Source organism: Garra rufa, chromosome 11 (genome assembly GCF_049309525.1).
Source record: "Garra rufa chromosome 11, GarRuf1.0, whole genome shotgun sequence".
In the NCBI taxonomy this organism is placed as follows: Eukaryota; Metazoa; Chordata; class Actinopteri; order Cypriniformes; family Cyprinidae; genus Garra; species Garra rufa.
Window position 1 is genome coordinate 10,875,161 of NC_133371.1, and position 14,721 is coordinate 10,889,881.

The 14,721-nt window shown below is 34.3% G+C and overlaps 1 protein-coding gene across 1 annotated transcript in view; it reads left to right on the forward strand.

Annotated features, from left to right (window-relative positions):
- The window catches only part of kcnj5 (potassium inwardly rectifying channel subfamily J member 5), a 34,810-nt gene extending 31,830 nt beyond the window's left edge, over positions 1 to 2,980 (forward strand). Inside the window, exon 4 of the mRNA XM_073850081.1 lies at positions 1,564 to 2,980. Coding sequence (XP_073706182.1) covers positions 1,564 to 1,904 — 341 coding nt within the window. The 3' untranslated portion in view covers positions 1,905 to 2,980. The remainder of the gene's footprint in view (positions 1 to 1,563) is intronic.
- The last annotated feature ends 11,741 nt before the right edge of the window (positions 2,981 to 14,721 follow it).

Here is a 14,721-nt window from a genome sequence, read left to right on the forward strand (position 1 = left end):
AAAAATATTTCAAAATTGTACTGTTTTTGCTGTGATTTGGATTACATAAATGCAGGATTGGTGAGCAAAAAAGAGAAAGATTAAAAATCTTACTGTTTAAAAACTTTTGACTGGTTGTGTATATCAGTAATATTTTTGTTTCTTCTGCTCATCAAGGCTGCATTTATTTGATAAAAAAATAGAAATAGACAGAAAAAAAGTAATATTATTACGGTGTAAAATAACATTTTTCTATTTTAATATACATTCAAATCTAATTTATTCTTGTGATCAAAGCTGAATTTTCAGCACCATTACTCCAAATTAAGTGTCTCATGGTCCTTCAGAAATTCTAATATAATGATTTATTATCAGTGTTGAAAACAGTTGTGCTTCTTAATATTGTTTTGGAACCTGTGATACTTTTTTCAGAATTCTTTGATGAGTAAAAAGTTTAAAACAACAGCATTTCAACAACAACAGAAATCTTTTCTAAAAATGTACACTATTGTTCAAAAGTTCATTCTTTAAAAAAAAAAATATATTCATACTTGTATTTACCAAGGATGTGTTAAATTGTTAAAAAGTAATAATGATAACTAAAACTTATATTGTTAGAAAAGATTTATATTTCGAATAAATGCTGTTCTTTTTAACTTGTTATTCATCAGAAGAATTATGAAAAAAAGTATCACAGGTTCTAAAAAATATTTGGCAGCGCAACTGTTGCCAACATTGACAATTCTAATAATAAATCAGCATATTAGAATGATTTCTGAAAGATCAGAAGGATGAAAATTCAGTTTTGCATCACCGGAATAAATTACATTTTAAAGCATATTAAAACAAACCATTATTTTATATTGTAATAACATTTTGTAATATTACTGCTTTTTTTTTTTTTCCAGTATTTTTGATCAAATAAATGCAATCTTGATCTTCCTTAAAAACATTACAAGTCTTACTGATCCCAATCTCCGAGAAATCCCAACATAGCATTTTCATAAACCGGCAAAGTGTCAATTAATATTATTTATAATTTTAATATAAAATTTATATGAATAACTGCCATTCTGAAACACAATTACCACCATTAATTTATTTGTACATTTTTTTGGAATCTGAATGTAGTTTTATCAGTAACGCATCACAGAAATAAGAAATCTTTATATCAATGACATTTAAGTAACTGAGATAGAGGGGAAAAATGTTTTACCTCACATTACTAATGTTCTAAGCTCTGTTCTTAGATGTGTGTATATATATCTACTGTAAAATGGAGAGTATACAATAATGCAGCTCACAAACTGATACGGCCTATATCTCACCGCAAAAGCTTGTACCTCCAATATCATCTGACCTGTACAGCACTGTAAACACTGAGAGCCTGTCTCATAAATAATTTCTTCCTTTCCCTCTCTCTCTCTCCCCCCCCTCTTCATTTCTCTCTGTGTGTGTGTGTGTGTGTGTGTGTGTGTGTGTGTGTGTGTGTGTGTGTGTGTGTGTGTGTAAATAACCATGTGCACGTTTTTGTATGTACCTGCCTGTGTGTGTCTGCGCCCATATTGTTCTCCATGTATCCAGGCATGACGTGTCAAGCGCGCAGTTCCTACCTGGACTCGGAAGTGCTATGGGGCTACCGCTTCACCCCGGTGCTTTCTCTGGAAAAGGGCTTCTACGAAGTCGACTACAACAACTTCCACGACATATACGAAACCAACACCCCGACCTGTAGCGCTAAAGAACTGTCCGCTCGATTAAAAGAGAGTCCGCTCCTGCCTCACCTGCCGCTCCTCAGCCCCGACCTCAGGCAGCACACTGACCCCTTCTCCACCCAAATCACACAGGACGAGCGGGACAAGGACGGCGAGAAGCCTGCAGAGACCAACAACGGCTCTGCCAACCGTTTGGAGGAGAACCCTTGAGGGAAACCCTGCTCCGAATTGACTCATGGACTCAGTTTTTAGCGACTGGCAAGCTTCTTTCCCCTTGCATGGAGAGATATCCTTGCAATAGCCATGCAATACGACCCCTGATTCCTCTAGAGAGCCGAGCTGATGTGTAGATCGAGGTTAGACGCACAAACAGATGAGAATCCGTATATTTATACCGCACACGTTATCGACGCCTACACGTACTCTGTTTTAGCTTTATAAACTCTGTCGTGCAGATTTTCATGATATCAATCGACACCCTGTACCTCAAGGACAATACAGTAGCCATATATTATACACATGCAATGAAGGACCCAAAGGTCAAATCCCTTAATCTAACCATAGCAAATCAGCTTTAATAGAATCCCAATGCAAAGACTCTTAGGAGCCGAACACAACGCTTGCGTGTTTAACCGCGGGTTGGTTTCTAAGCTATTCTATTGTATGTTTTATCTGCATTATAATTATGCATTATAATGATCAATTTCCCCCCTCACATCAAAGTGCATGTGTTTGAATTTGATGCAGAATTGAAGCTGGAAAATGTTTGCTGGTGCACCAGACTAAAGCACAACTGCTGCAGTGACAGATGTATGGTATGAAAACCTGCAGTACAACTAAATAACAGCGACGAATGAAAATATTGCACATGCATTGTCTCTGTGAAAGTCAAATTTTGTCCAGTCCACACTTCTGGACTAGTATTTTGTCTCAATCACATTTGATTTGCGTGCAAGTTTGAGGCCACGCGTGTGAGACTGTCAGTTGCGTTTCCAAGCAGTCCGAAGAACTGTGTTTCAAAGCATGAACCCTAAGGCAAGTTCTGTACACTTTCTAAACAGGGTATTTTCTAAGGCATGCAGACTTCAAAAATACAAACGCTTTCTATAAAAATTGTACTATTCAATTCAAAGCTTCATTTACAGCAGAGACGACGGTGCTGTATTTTAAAGATGACTTCACCCCTGCTGAGAGTTTATTCGCATTTTAGAGGGAACTCACCTATGACAAGTCATTTTCACAGAATAATATTATATGCAGTCTATTTACATAAATAAAATAAATAAAGAAACATATAAGTGAATAATGTTGTTGTCATTTGGTTTGTTTTGTTTTTGCACATAGGGTATAAAATCCACACTCGAATCTGGTTCGCAACAGAGCTAGAAGTTTTATGTGTGAAATATCAATGCAGGAGTGCTAACCACTACTTTTAATTTAATTTAATTTAATTTGATTTGATTTTCTTATTAGGGGTTCAAGTGTGTAGCAGCACAAGAGTCTATAAGGACATTTGCATATCTCAAAAAACACTGAGCATTAAACTTTGAGCACATATTAGACAAGCTTAACGGAGGTTGATCAGAACGATTTTCAAGGGCATAAACGATAGTATATTGCACGGTTTTTCACACTTATGCAAGATATCTGTATCATACGATAGACCTCCTCCTTCCGAACAACTTTGACTCTAGAACCACCGCTGTCAATCAAACCATTTGTTAAATGTAAAACATGTGTGAACTAGTCCAAGGTTTTTCACTCAATCTGGAAAAAACTACTGCAGTGCAATTCTCTGAACTCTCTAGGTCAATTATTATCAACATTAAAACTTGGAGAGAAAAAAAACCCTTAAAAATATTGAAACTTACCCTTTGGAAAGCTATAATGGGGTTGTTTAGAAAAGAGGCCTGTCCAAAATAGCCAAAAGCCTATAAATCCTAAATGAAAACTCAAAACTTCATGAAACCTTAGGGAGATCAGACCACAGCTGGCACTATAACAGTCCTAAATGTTAAAAAAAAAAAAAACATCATATTTCCATGGTGAATTACCAGGACTTTCCAAAAATGTATTTTTAATCATTGATTTAGGTGGTTACAGGCTTGCTAAATAAGTCCTTTTTCATATGTGCTTAAATGTCTTAAAGCGCTTGAACCCCAGTAATCAATATACATATGCAAGATATTTGTATCATATGATAGACCTCCTTATTCCGAACAACTTTGCCTTTAGAACCACTGCTGTCAATCAAACCCTTTGTTAAATGATTGAGAAAATGTAAAAAAAAAAAAATAAATAAAAAACTTTTGCAAACAAATCTTAGGTTTTTTATTCAAACTGGGAAAAACACTGCAGTGCAATTCTCTGGACTCTTTAGGTCAATAATTATCAACAAAATGTTGAAATTTACTCTTTGGGAAGCTATAATAGGGTCGTTTTAAAAAAGAGGCCTGTCCAAAAATACCCAAAAGCCTATAAATCCTAAATGAAAACTCAAAACTTCATGAAAGCTTAGGGAGATCAGACCACAGCTGGCGCTATAACAGTCCTAAATGTTAAAAAAAACATTCATATTTCCATGGTGAATTACCAGGATTTGCCAAAAATGTTTTTTAATCGTTATGTTAAGTGGTCACAGCCTTGCTTAATTATATGTAAAGTCTTTTTTTCATATGTGCTTAAATGTCTTAAAGCGCTTGAACCTTGGTTTAAAAAAAAAATACTTTTGCAAACAAATCCTAGATTTTTTTTACTTAAACTGAAAAAAAAAACACTGCAGTGTAATTCTCTGGACTCTTTAGGTCAATAGTTATCAACAAAATGTTGAAATGTACCCTTTGGGAAGTTATAATAGGGTCATATAAAAAAAGAGCCTGTCCAGAAATACCAAAAAACTTATAAATCCTAAATGAAAACTCAAAACTCACAAAACCTGGTGAGCATATGTAAGAGGTGATTCTAAACAAGCATGCTAAGTTTTAGGGAGATCGGACCATATCATATTTCTATTGTAAATGACCAGCGTTCGCCAACATGCTTTTTCATCATTGATTTAGGTTGTTACAGGCTTGCTAAATAATATGCAATGTTTTCCATATTTGCTTAAATGTCTTAAAGCGTTTGAACCCTGGTAATCACTAAATATTTATTTTATTTATTATTTTGTGTGTGTGTGTATTGATGTGTAATGGGTCTAGGACAAGAAGACAACACGTTTTTTATAGTAGCATATGCTGAGAAACATTTTCTGGTTGGCTGTAAATATGATTTTCTTAAACAATATGCTTTGTTCCAGCCATATGTTCCAGCCAGTGCTCCTTCTGCCCACGGTACATATGCATTATTCAAAGATGTGCAGAAATTAATTATCTGCAGAAACTGGGACACATATAAGTTACTTACATTTCTCTAAATATACCACTTTTTGTAAAAAGTTCATGAAGCTCCTATATAAGGAAAATACACCTGAACACAGCTGACTGCTTTGGCAACACATATCAATTTATAATACCACTGAGTTTAACTGATTCTCACTAAGGCATGTTCCTCATCATCCATCTTCATGCTCCATGAAAGTTGCTTAACAGCAAATAAAACCTTTTAATAAAACCAATAACAGCAATATGCAATGGTTCAAAACAGTTTGTCACACTGCAAATAAAATAAGATAATGTGTCTGTAAAATACCAGAGATATTGCCTGTGAAATTCAAATAAGCAGTATAATCCTTCAGTAAAATACATTATAATATATAAGCCACTTGATGCTGCGTATTACAATGAATTAACCACTGTAAGAAGGGTTTTTAGACACAATGTGATGTACCTAGTTCCAGACAATAATCTTACTACAGCAATATTATTTAAAGACACATTTTTAAATACATTTTTAATTGAATATGTTGTTTTGACATTTATTTATTCATATATAAAAATTATTGTGATTTTTTTTTTTCGTACTTTAATATGTCCAAACACATTTTGGAAGCAAAGTACATATTCTCCAGGTCCTCTGTAAGTAACGTTCACCAAATAAACATATATGTCACATGATGAGGACAGGACTACTGTATACATATGCCTGCTGCTTTTCACAGGTATATATTTATATGAAAACATGCTGTCCAATGGTATCAGGATATACATATTTATACAATCAATATGGATTTGTATACATGGATACGTCACAGCTCATAAGAACACGTTGGTCTTCCTTTCTCTTCTCATTGTTTCCAAACAAATACTAATGACCAGCGACTAGGGGTGTTCCCTGTTCCCAAATCATTACCATATTTGGTCATGAGAAAAGAATAATAAATACATCTGAATAACATAAGTAATATTATAAAGCTGCAAGCAGCGATTATTGGTGTTCAAGTGATTTAAGGCATTTAAGCAAAAATGGAAAAAGACATACATATTGTTTAGCAAGCCTGTAACAACCTAAATCTATGATTGGAAGAAAAAAAAAATTTTTTTTGGCAAATACAGGTAATTTGGCATAGAAATATGATGTTAATGGTTATGATCTAGTTAAAACTTTGCATGCTTGTTTAGAACCACCTGTGGCATGTGCTCAACAGGTTTTGTGAAGTTTTGAGTTTTCTGTTAGGCTTTAGAGGATTTTGGGTAAATTTGGACAGGCTCCTTTTCTGAACGACCCCTTTATAGCTTTCCAAAGGGTACATTTCAAAATTCTTTGATAATTATTGACCTAGAGAGTCCAGAGAATTGTACTGCAGTGTTTTTTGTTTGTTTGTTTGTTTGTTTGTTTGTTTGTTTTTCAGATTAAGCGAAAAACCTAAGACTAGTTTGCAAAAGTAGGTTTTTTACATCTTCTCAATCATTTAACAAATGATTTGATTGACAGCAGTGGATCTAGAGGCAAATTATCTGGAATGAAAAGTATTATCATATGATACAAATATACAAGTATGTGCGGAAAACCAATGCAATGTACAATTGAAAAATGCAATATTGCCAGTGGCTGACCTCCTTCAAATTTCTCACAGACCCACAAGTTTTGTTCCAATCGGCCTCCGTTAACCTTGTCTAATAGGTGCTCAAATTTCATCCACCAATGGTGGCCATTTTTTTTTTTTTTTTTGAGATATGCAAATGTCCTTATGGACACTTGTGGCACTTTGGACCAATACCGTGCACAGTGATTTTCAAGTTGATAGGATAAATGGTTGCGTAGGTATAGCCATTTTTCCCCTCTATAGGGCTAAGCTCCACTTTTTTCCCTGTGACCTTGGATGGGGCTCTTACATAAGTGTTGTGAGTTTGGCATGAGTTAGAGCCATTTTTATTATTAATAGTTCCGCCTTTTCAAACGTTTTGGCATCCCTTTGTGACCATGAGTGGAAAGTTCAACCTTTTTTGATAATTACTGATATTCACTCTCCAGAAAATCTTCCTGCATGGGTTTGGTTCCGATCGGGTGAAAAACCTAGGACTAGTTAGCAAAAGTAGGTTTTTAAAAAAATCCAAAATAACCAAAAATTTGAGCCTGCAACTGATGGTTTAGGAGTTATATGCGATTTCGTACTTTTGGTCACTGTAGCGCCCCCGTCAGGCCGATTGGGGTGAGCCTTGGTGATGTTGTCGGCGGTGTGAGTACTTCCATGCCTATAAGTTTCAAGTCTCTGTGACTTATGCTTTGGTCTGCACGATCAGTTTCATGTGGAGACTGCTAATCTTTGGACATTCTAACAATTACAATAGGGTTTCAGAGCTACGTGCTTGAACCCCTAATTAGATTGATTAAAAACAGGGCTTGAAGTGGAAGAAAAGAAGTGCCGGTACCATCATTGAGAGTCAGACAGCACTTGACCTTATTTAAAGACCTAATGTATTGTCCCTAACTACTCAGCAATATGTAAGTAATCATTTAGAGCCATTTGAAGCTGCATTTTGGAAGTTCAAACTCAGGGGCACCATAGAAGTCCAGAAATGTTTTCCTCAAAAAACATAATTTCCTTACGACTGAAGAAATAAAGACATGAACATCTTGGATGACAAGGGGGTGAGTACATTATTTGTACATTTTTGTTCTGAAAGTGAACTACTCCTTTAACAGAGTGTTAATTCACAGCATGATTTGATTGGTTTTATGCAGTCTCTATATCCTACATAACATACTATCGGAGATTTGCAGGATCATCTGGTATGATGCTTCAGATCATCACATGGGCCTATCATGTGTTAGACTTATACAACAGTCCTAGATCAAATCCCAAGTCTAACCCTCCTACATCGAAAACTCTGAGAGAAAGTTTCTTCTGCAGTCCTCCAGACATTTTCGATGCTGCGGTCTATTTGAGAGTCTAGAAAACGGACTACAAAACAAAACTCCTTTAAACGAATCACATGCCTTAAAGCAATCACGGTTATCCCTGAAGAGCTGAGAAACTGCTCAGTCACAGAACAGTCCTGACCTCACTTCCTGTAGCCTATTAATATAGACAAGCTCGAAAAGTGATAATGCTCCATCTACCGAAATGTCAGAAATGAGAATTTCTTTTAAGAGACTGGAATCAAATACATATTTAAAATGCCATTTGTTGTCAAGACTATAAGGCAACAAAAGACAAAAAGACATTCTGTTTCTTAGATTAATTTAGGTGGTAAAATGTTATGTGAAGAGACTCCCAAAAATGTAATGATGTGTAATAATTGTGGGGGGGAAAAAAATCACAATATTGGAACAAAAAATTAAAATCAGTATATTAGAATAATTTATTTAATTTAATTTTATTTATTTCATTTTATTTATTTTAGATTTATTTATTTATTTTTCATTTTATATCATTTTAGAATAAATAACGATCATTGGAAGTAAATTACATCACAGAACTATTTTTTTTTTCAATTACATATATTTCCCAATTAAAAAGAAGTTATTTCAAACTCTAATAATATTTTACAATATTAGTGTTTTTCCTCAAATAAATGTAGCCTTGGTAAGTAGAAGAGACTTCATTAAAAAAACATTTGAAAACTGTAATGTTTCCATAAGATTATTGGAGTATGTTTTACAAGAAAAGTCTTTCTTTTGTCAAAATTTTGCATTGTTTTTATCTTTTATTATTTTGGGGGGGTTTTAATATGTCTGTATAGTTATTTATTTATTTATTTTTAACTTTCAGTTATTCTAGTACATCAAGTAAACACTACTACAACTACTTAAAATAAAACTTGTTTTAAATTTTTTTATTTTATTTTATTTTATTTTATTTTATTTTATTTTATTTTATTTTTATTTTTATTTTTATTTTTATTTATTTTTTATTTTATTTTATTTTATTCAGTAGCCCTGGTCTGGGTCTTTATTTAAAAATACTTCAAAAATACAGAACATACAATGACTTAAATAAATAATGTTAATTCAATAATTAATAATAAATATTTCAATAAAAGCTCAATAATTCTGTATTAGATTTTTTGATATTTTAGGGCCATAAAATGTCAAAATTGTTTATAAATGTCCTGAGATCGGAAGGAAAAAAGGAAGGAAGGAACGAAGGAAGGAACAAAACTACCTTAATAAGTCATTTGGCATCCTATTTGGTTATTATTTCTTAACTGTAAATATAGTAAGTTAATCTAGGCTTATTAAAATTGTTAAAATTTTGCATTTAATTCAATGTTACTTGCCATTATTTAGTTATTTGTGAAATTTACTAGCCACTCTGAGTAAAATTGTTGCAAAGTAAACCCTATGCCTTTTTTTAATTGAAAACTAAAATGTTATTACATCTTAACTGATGACATGACATTTTCGGTCATTCACTTCACTCTTTTTCATTTGTTCAATTTTCATTTTTATCAGGCTTATATTGTTAGTTAATCATTTTGATGCTGTAAGGATGTGTTTGTAATGCACAAGAATTCATAAGTTTATCTACTGAGTGAAAAGTAATCTGACGCCCACAGCATTTCCTGCTGGAACATTATTTCTCAACCTTTTCACATGCAGCAGAGGCTTTTGCCGCAAGAACAAAATATAGGTCTCAGGTCCGTTCTGACAGGGTCACGGAAAGCATGAATAAAAAACAAGCAAGATGCAACTAATACAATTTGTTCAACAGACCACAGATTAATTGGAACAACATTGTATAGTGCTGACATAAAGCTTGTGCTGATTTGAATATTTCATCTAAACAGCCATCATGGTTAATTGAGTGTTGAAAGAGACAGATGCTCTTAAATCTGACAGCCAAAATAGATGGATTGAAGCACCACAGCATTATATAACGCGAGTTTGTTCCATCCCAGAGATGGTTTTCACACTGTGCAGAGGACCAAAGCATCTGTGGAAAATGGCTGCACTAAACAGAAACTTCAGATGATTTTCAGAGTTTCTCTTGCAGCTCCATCAATCTTGGAACAAGAACATATGGCTGAGTCGAGAAGGAAAACCTCCATCAATAGCGAATCAATAATCTCTCAGAAGAAACCAGAGCAATAAAAAAGGACGTGCAGGCGGTTCGGGTTTGCTTGCCTCCTGAAAGGTGTTTGCTGGTAGAGGCCTCATGAATTTTCTCCAAAACAATGTGAGGGAAAGGAATGAAGCAGAGCGAAAGGATCTGACGCCGATGGTACATGGCTGGAAGGAGTGAGAGAGAGAGAACATGCTATGGATGAAAGATCAGAGCCCAGAGCCTAAACAGAGTCCAGGATCCATGCAGAGCTGAAAGGATGTGGATGAGAGAGAGAAAGAAAACAGAACTACACAGCATTCATCTGAAGGAGTTCAGTTTCATCTGGAACAGTGTTATTTGATTATCATAGATACAGTTCTTACTAAAAAACGTTATATTTTTTGCTTTTTATTTTATTTTATTTTGTCAAATGTGTAGTAATTTTGTTGTGTTTTATCTTTTATTCATTTTTGGGGTTTTAATATGTTTGTACAGTTATTTATTCATTTGTAACTTTCAGTTATTTTAGTACATCAAGTAAATTTAACTGAAAAGAATAAATGTTTCTTCACTGCAAAAATGCTTTTCTTACTTAGATTTTTTGTCTTGTTTCCAGCCGAAATGGATTTTTTTGAAAGGATTTTTCAGATGAGTAAAAATATTTCCTTGTTTTCAGAAAAAAACAAGTCAAAATTAAGTGAATTTTGGCTTAGAACAAGCTAAAACAATCTGGCAATGGGGTAAACAAAAAAAAAAAAATATTAATTCAAACAGAAAAAAAAGATTGGCAGATTATTTTGCTTGTTTCAAACATTTTGACTTGCTTTTTCTGTAAACAAGAAAATAATGTTTACTAGTCTGGAAAATCCTTCTTGATTTAACAATGTTTGGATATTTCGCCTGGAAACAAGACAAAGAATCTAAGAAAAACATCAATTTTATTTTATTATTTTATTTTATTATTTTATTTTTCAGTAACTGCATTTTTGTTTCAAAATAATTTAAAACTACAGAACATACAATGACTTCAAAAACTCATAATTTAATTCTGTATTAAATTTTATTTATTATTTTTAGGACCATAAAATGTCAAAATTGTCAAGATCATAACTGTCCTGAGCTCGTAATTAAGGAAGGAAGGAGTTAAATAAATTTAAAAAAAAAAATGTATTAAGTAATTTGTCATGCTATTAAATTATTATTAATTACGTGTAAATGTGCTAAATACGTTTAGGGGATAAAATGTAATGTGGTGAGAATTGTAAGAAAAAGGAAAGGAAAGGAAAGGAAAGGAAAGGAAAGGAAAGGAAAGGAAAGGAAAGGAAAGGAAAGGAAGTGTTCACTCAAAGGAAAGGAAGGAAAAGGAAAGGAAAGGAAAGGAAAGGAAAGGAAAGGAAAGGAAAGGAAAGGAAAGGAAGTGTTCACTCAAATGAAAGGAAAGGAAAGTTAAGTGTTCACTCAAAGGAAAGGAAGGAAAAGGAAAGGAAAGGAAAGGAAGGGAAATGAAAGGAAAGGAAGTGTTTACTCAAAAGAAAGGAAGGAAAAGGAAAGGAAAGGAAAGGAAAGGAAAGGAAAGGAAAGGAAGGGAAATGAAAGGAAAGGAAGTGTTTACTCAAAAGAAAGGAAGGAAAAGGAAAGGAAAGGAAAGGAAAGGAAAGGAAAGGAAAGGAAAGGAAAGGAAAGGAAAGGAAGTGTTTACTCAAAAGAAAGGAAAGGAAACGAAGTGTTCTCTCAAAGGAAAGGAAAGGAAGTGTTTACTCAAAGGAAAGGAAAGGAAAGGAAAGGAAAGGAAGGGAAAGGAAAGGAAGTGTTCACTCAAAGGAAAGGAAAGTTAAGTGTTCACTCAAAGGAAAGGAAGGAAAAGGAAAGGAAAGGAAAGGAAAGGAAGGGAAATGAAAGGAAAGGAAGTGTTTACTCAAAAGAAAGGAAGGAAAGGGAAAGGAAAGGAAAGGAAAGGAAGTGTTTACTCAAAAGAAAGGAAAGGAAACGAAGTGTTCTCTCAAAGGAAAGGAAAGGAAAGGAAAGGAAGCGTTCACTCAAAGGAAAGGAAAGGAAAGGAAAGGAAAGGAAAGGAAGTGTTTACTCAAAGGAAAGGAAGGAAAGGGAAAGGAAATGAAAGGAAAGGAAACAAAGTGTTCACTCAAAGGAAAGGAAAGGAAAGGAAAGGAAAGGAAAGGAAAGGAAAGGAAAGGAAGGGAAATGAAAGGAAAGGAAGTGTTTACTCAAAAGAAAGGAAGGAAAGGGAAAGGAAAGGAAAGGAAGTGTTTACTCAAAAGAAAGGAAAGGAAACGAAGTGTTCTCTCAAAGGAAAGGAAAGGAAAGGAAAGGAAGCGTTCACTCAAAGGAAAGGAAAGGAAAGGAAAGGAAAGGAAAGGAAAGGAAAGGAAGTGTTTACTCAAAGGAAAGGAAAGGAAAGGAAGGGAAAGGAAAGGAAGTGTTCACTCAAAGGAAAGGAAAGTTAAGTGTTCACTCAAAGGAAAGGAAGGAAAGGGAAAGGAAATGAAAGGAAAGGAAACAAAGTGTTCACTCAAAGGAAAGGAAAGGAAAGGAAAGGAAAGGAAAGGAAAGGAAAGGAAAGGAAGCGTTCACTCAAAAGAAAGGAAAGGAACGGAAAGGAAAGGAAAGGAAGTGTTTACTCAAAGGAAAGGAAGTGTTCACTCAAAGGAAAGGAAAGGAAAGGAAAGGAAGTGTTCACTCAAGGAAAGGAAAGGAAAGGAAAGGAAAGGAAAGGAAAGGAAAGGAAAGGAAAGGAAAGGAAGCGTTCACTCGAAAGGAAAGGAAAGGAAAGGAAGTGTTCACTTAGGAAAGGAAAGGAAAAGAAAGGAAAGGAAAGGAAAGGAAAGGAAAGGAAAGGAAAGGAAAGGAAAATATATTTATATACAGTATATACAGTGAGGTCAATAAGTATTTGATCACCCTGTGATTTTGCAAGTTCTCTTACTTAGAAATCATGGAGGGGTCTACAATTTTCAGCATAGGTGCTTTTCCACTGTGAGAGACAGACGAATCAGAAATAAAAAATCTAAAAATAAAAATCCGGAAATCACATTGTATGATTTTTTAACAATTTATTTGTGAATTATTGTGTCAAATAAGAATTTGATCACTTGCTTATCAGCCAGATTTCTGACCCTCAAAGGCTTGTTATTTTGCTTTTAAATAGTCCAGCTACACTCTGCTCATGATCAAATACTTATTGACCTAACTATATATATATATATATGTATGTATATGTATATTTAAAACTTTAGGTAAGTAACTTGATGGTTACACCACATGACATTTTAAGAGTCATTCATTCAGACTCATTCTAATTTGTGTGTTCACTCGAATATAGAGTATTTCTAGACGTCAGATCTTGCGTGTTTTTTTATGTTTTTGTTATGCAGGGTGGTTTAGAAGAACATGGCTTAGACGTGTGTGTGTGTGTGTGTGTGTGTGTAAAAGACTATTATAAACAAAAATTGTGGACCGCCAGATGTAGTTTGGGCCCAGAGAGCATGAATCAGACTGTTTATAAGTGTGTGGGTGTTTGTGTGTGTGTGTGTGTGTGTGTGTGTGTGTGTGTGTGTGTGTGTGTGTGTGTGTGTGTGTGTGTGTGTGTGTGTGTGTGTGTGTGTGTGTGTGTGTGTGTGTGTGTGTGTGTGTGTGTGTGTGTGTGTGTGTGTGTGTGTGTGCGTCACTGCTTGTCAAGGCTGGTTCTAGCACTGCGAGTATATTGTGAAAGTTGTTTTGGAGTATATGTGGGAGTGGGTTAGGCAGACCTGTACAGCTAGGCTAAAGGGACTAAGAGCCTTATTTGTGAATAAAAATATCTCTCTAAAAGGCCTCTCTCATCGAGTGGCCCCTCATTTCCTCTCTATCTATATATAAGTATCCATGAAAAGGCAGAATCTCAGAGGAGCAGAGTGACATTTACAAAAGATCATTGCTTACGATTATATTTCCATGCTTTAGAAAGCATTTCATAAACCATGCAATTGTACAATAAAGAATGAATGACGTTTTAGCCAATTTTATTCAGCGTACAAATTGATGGGGGCTAGAGTTAAAAGGAAATGTTCATGTTTGAGTTTAATAATCTAATTTATGTCATCATTTACCAATGTACTCCTCTCATGTCATTTTAAACCTATAGCTTTATTCCGTATAACACATATAATTTTGGAAATGTTTTGGAAAAATATACCAAAATTTAAGTCTGCATGCACTGAATCATAACACATCCTGGTGTACTTATGTGGGTTCCTGAAAGAAGTAGCGGTTTGCAATCATGCTTTTGAGTCTTTTCAGTGAATCACTTTATCTGGTTTAAAACCAGTCTGAATGAGTTTAACTCGCTGAGTTACTGAATCATTCGGTCACAGAACTTTACAACCTACTCAAGGGGAAAATGTCAGTAAAAATGTGAATAACAATTACATTTTGACATGTTTGCACTGTATGGCTTCAGAAGACTTTCAGTAGAGGTCAAAAGTTTTCATACACCTTGCAGAATCTGCAAAATGTTAATTATTTTACCAAAATAAGAGGGATCTTACGAAATGCATTTTTTCATTTAGTACTCACCTGAATAATATATTTCACATTAGAAACGCT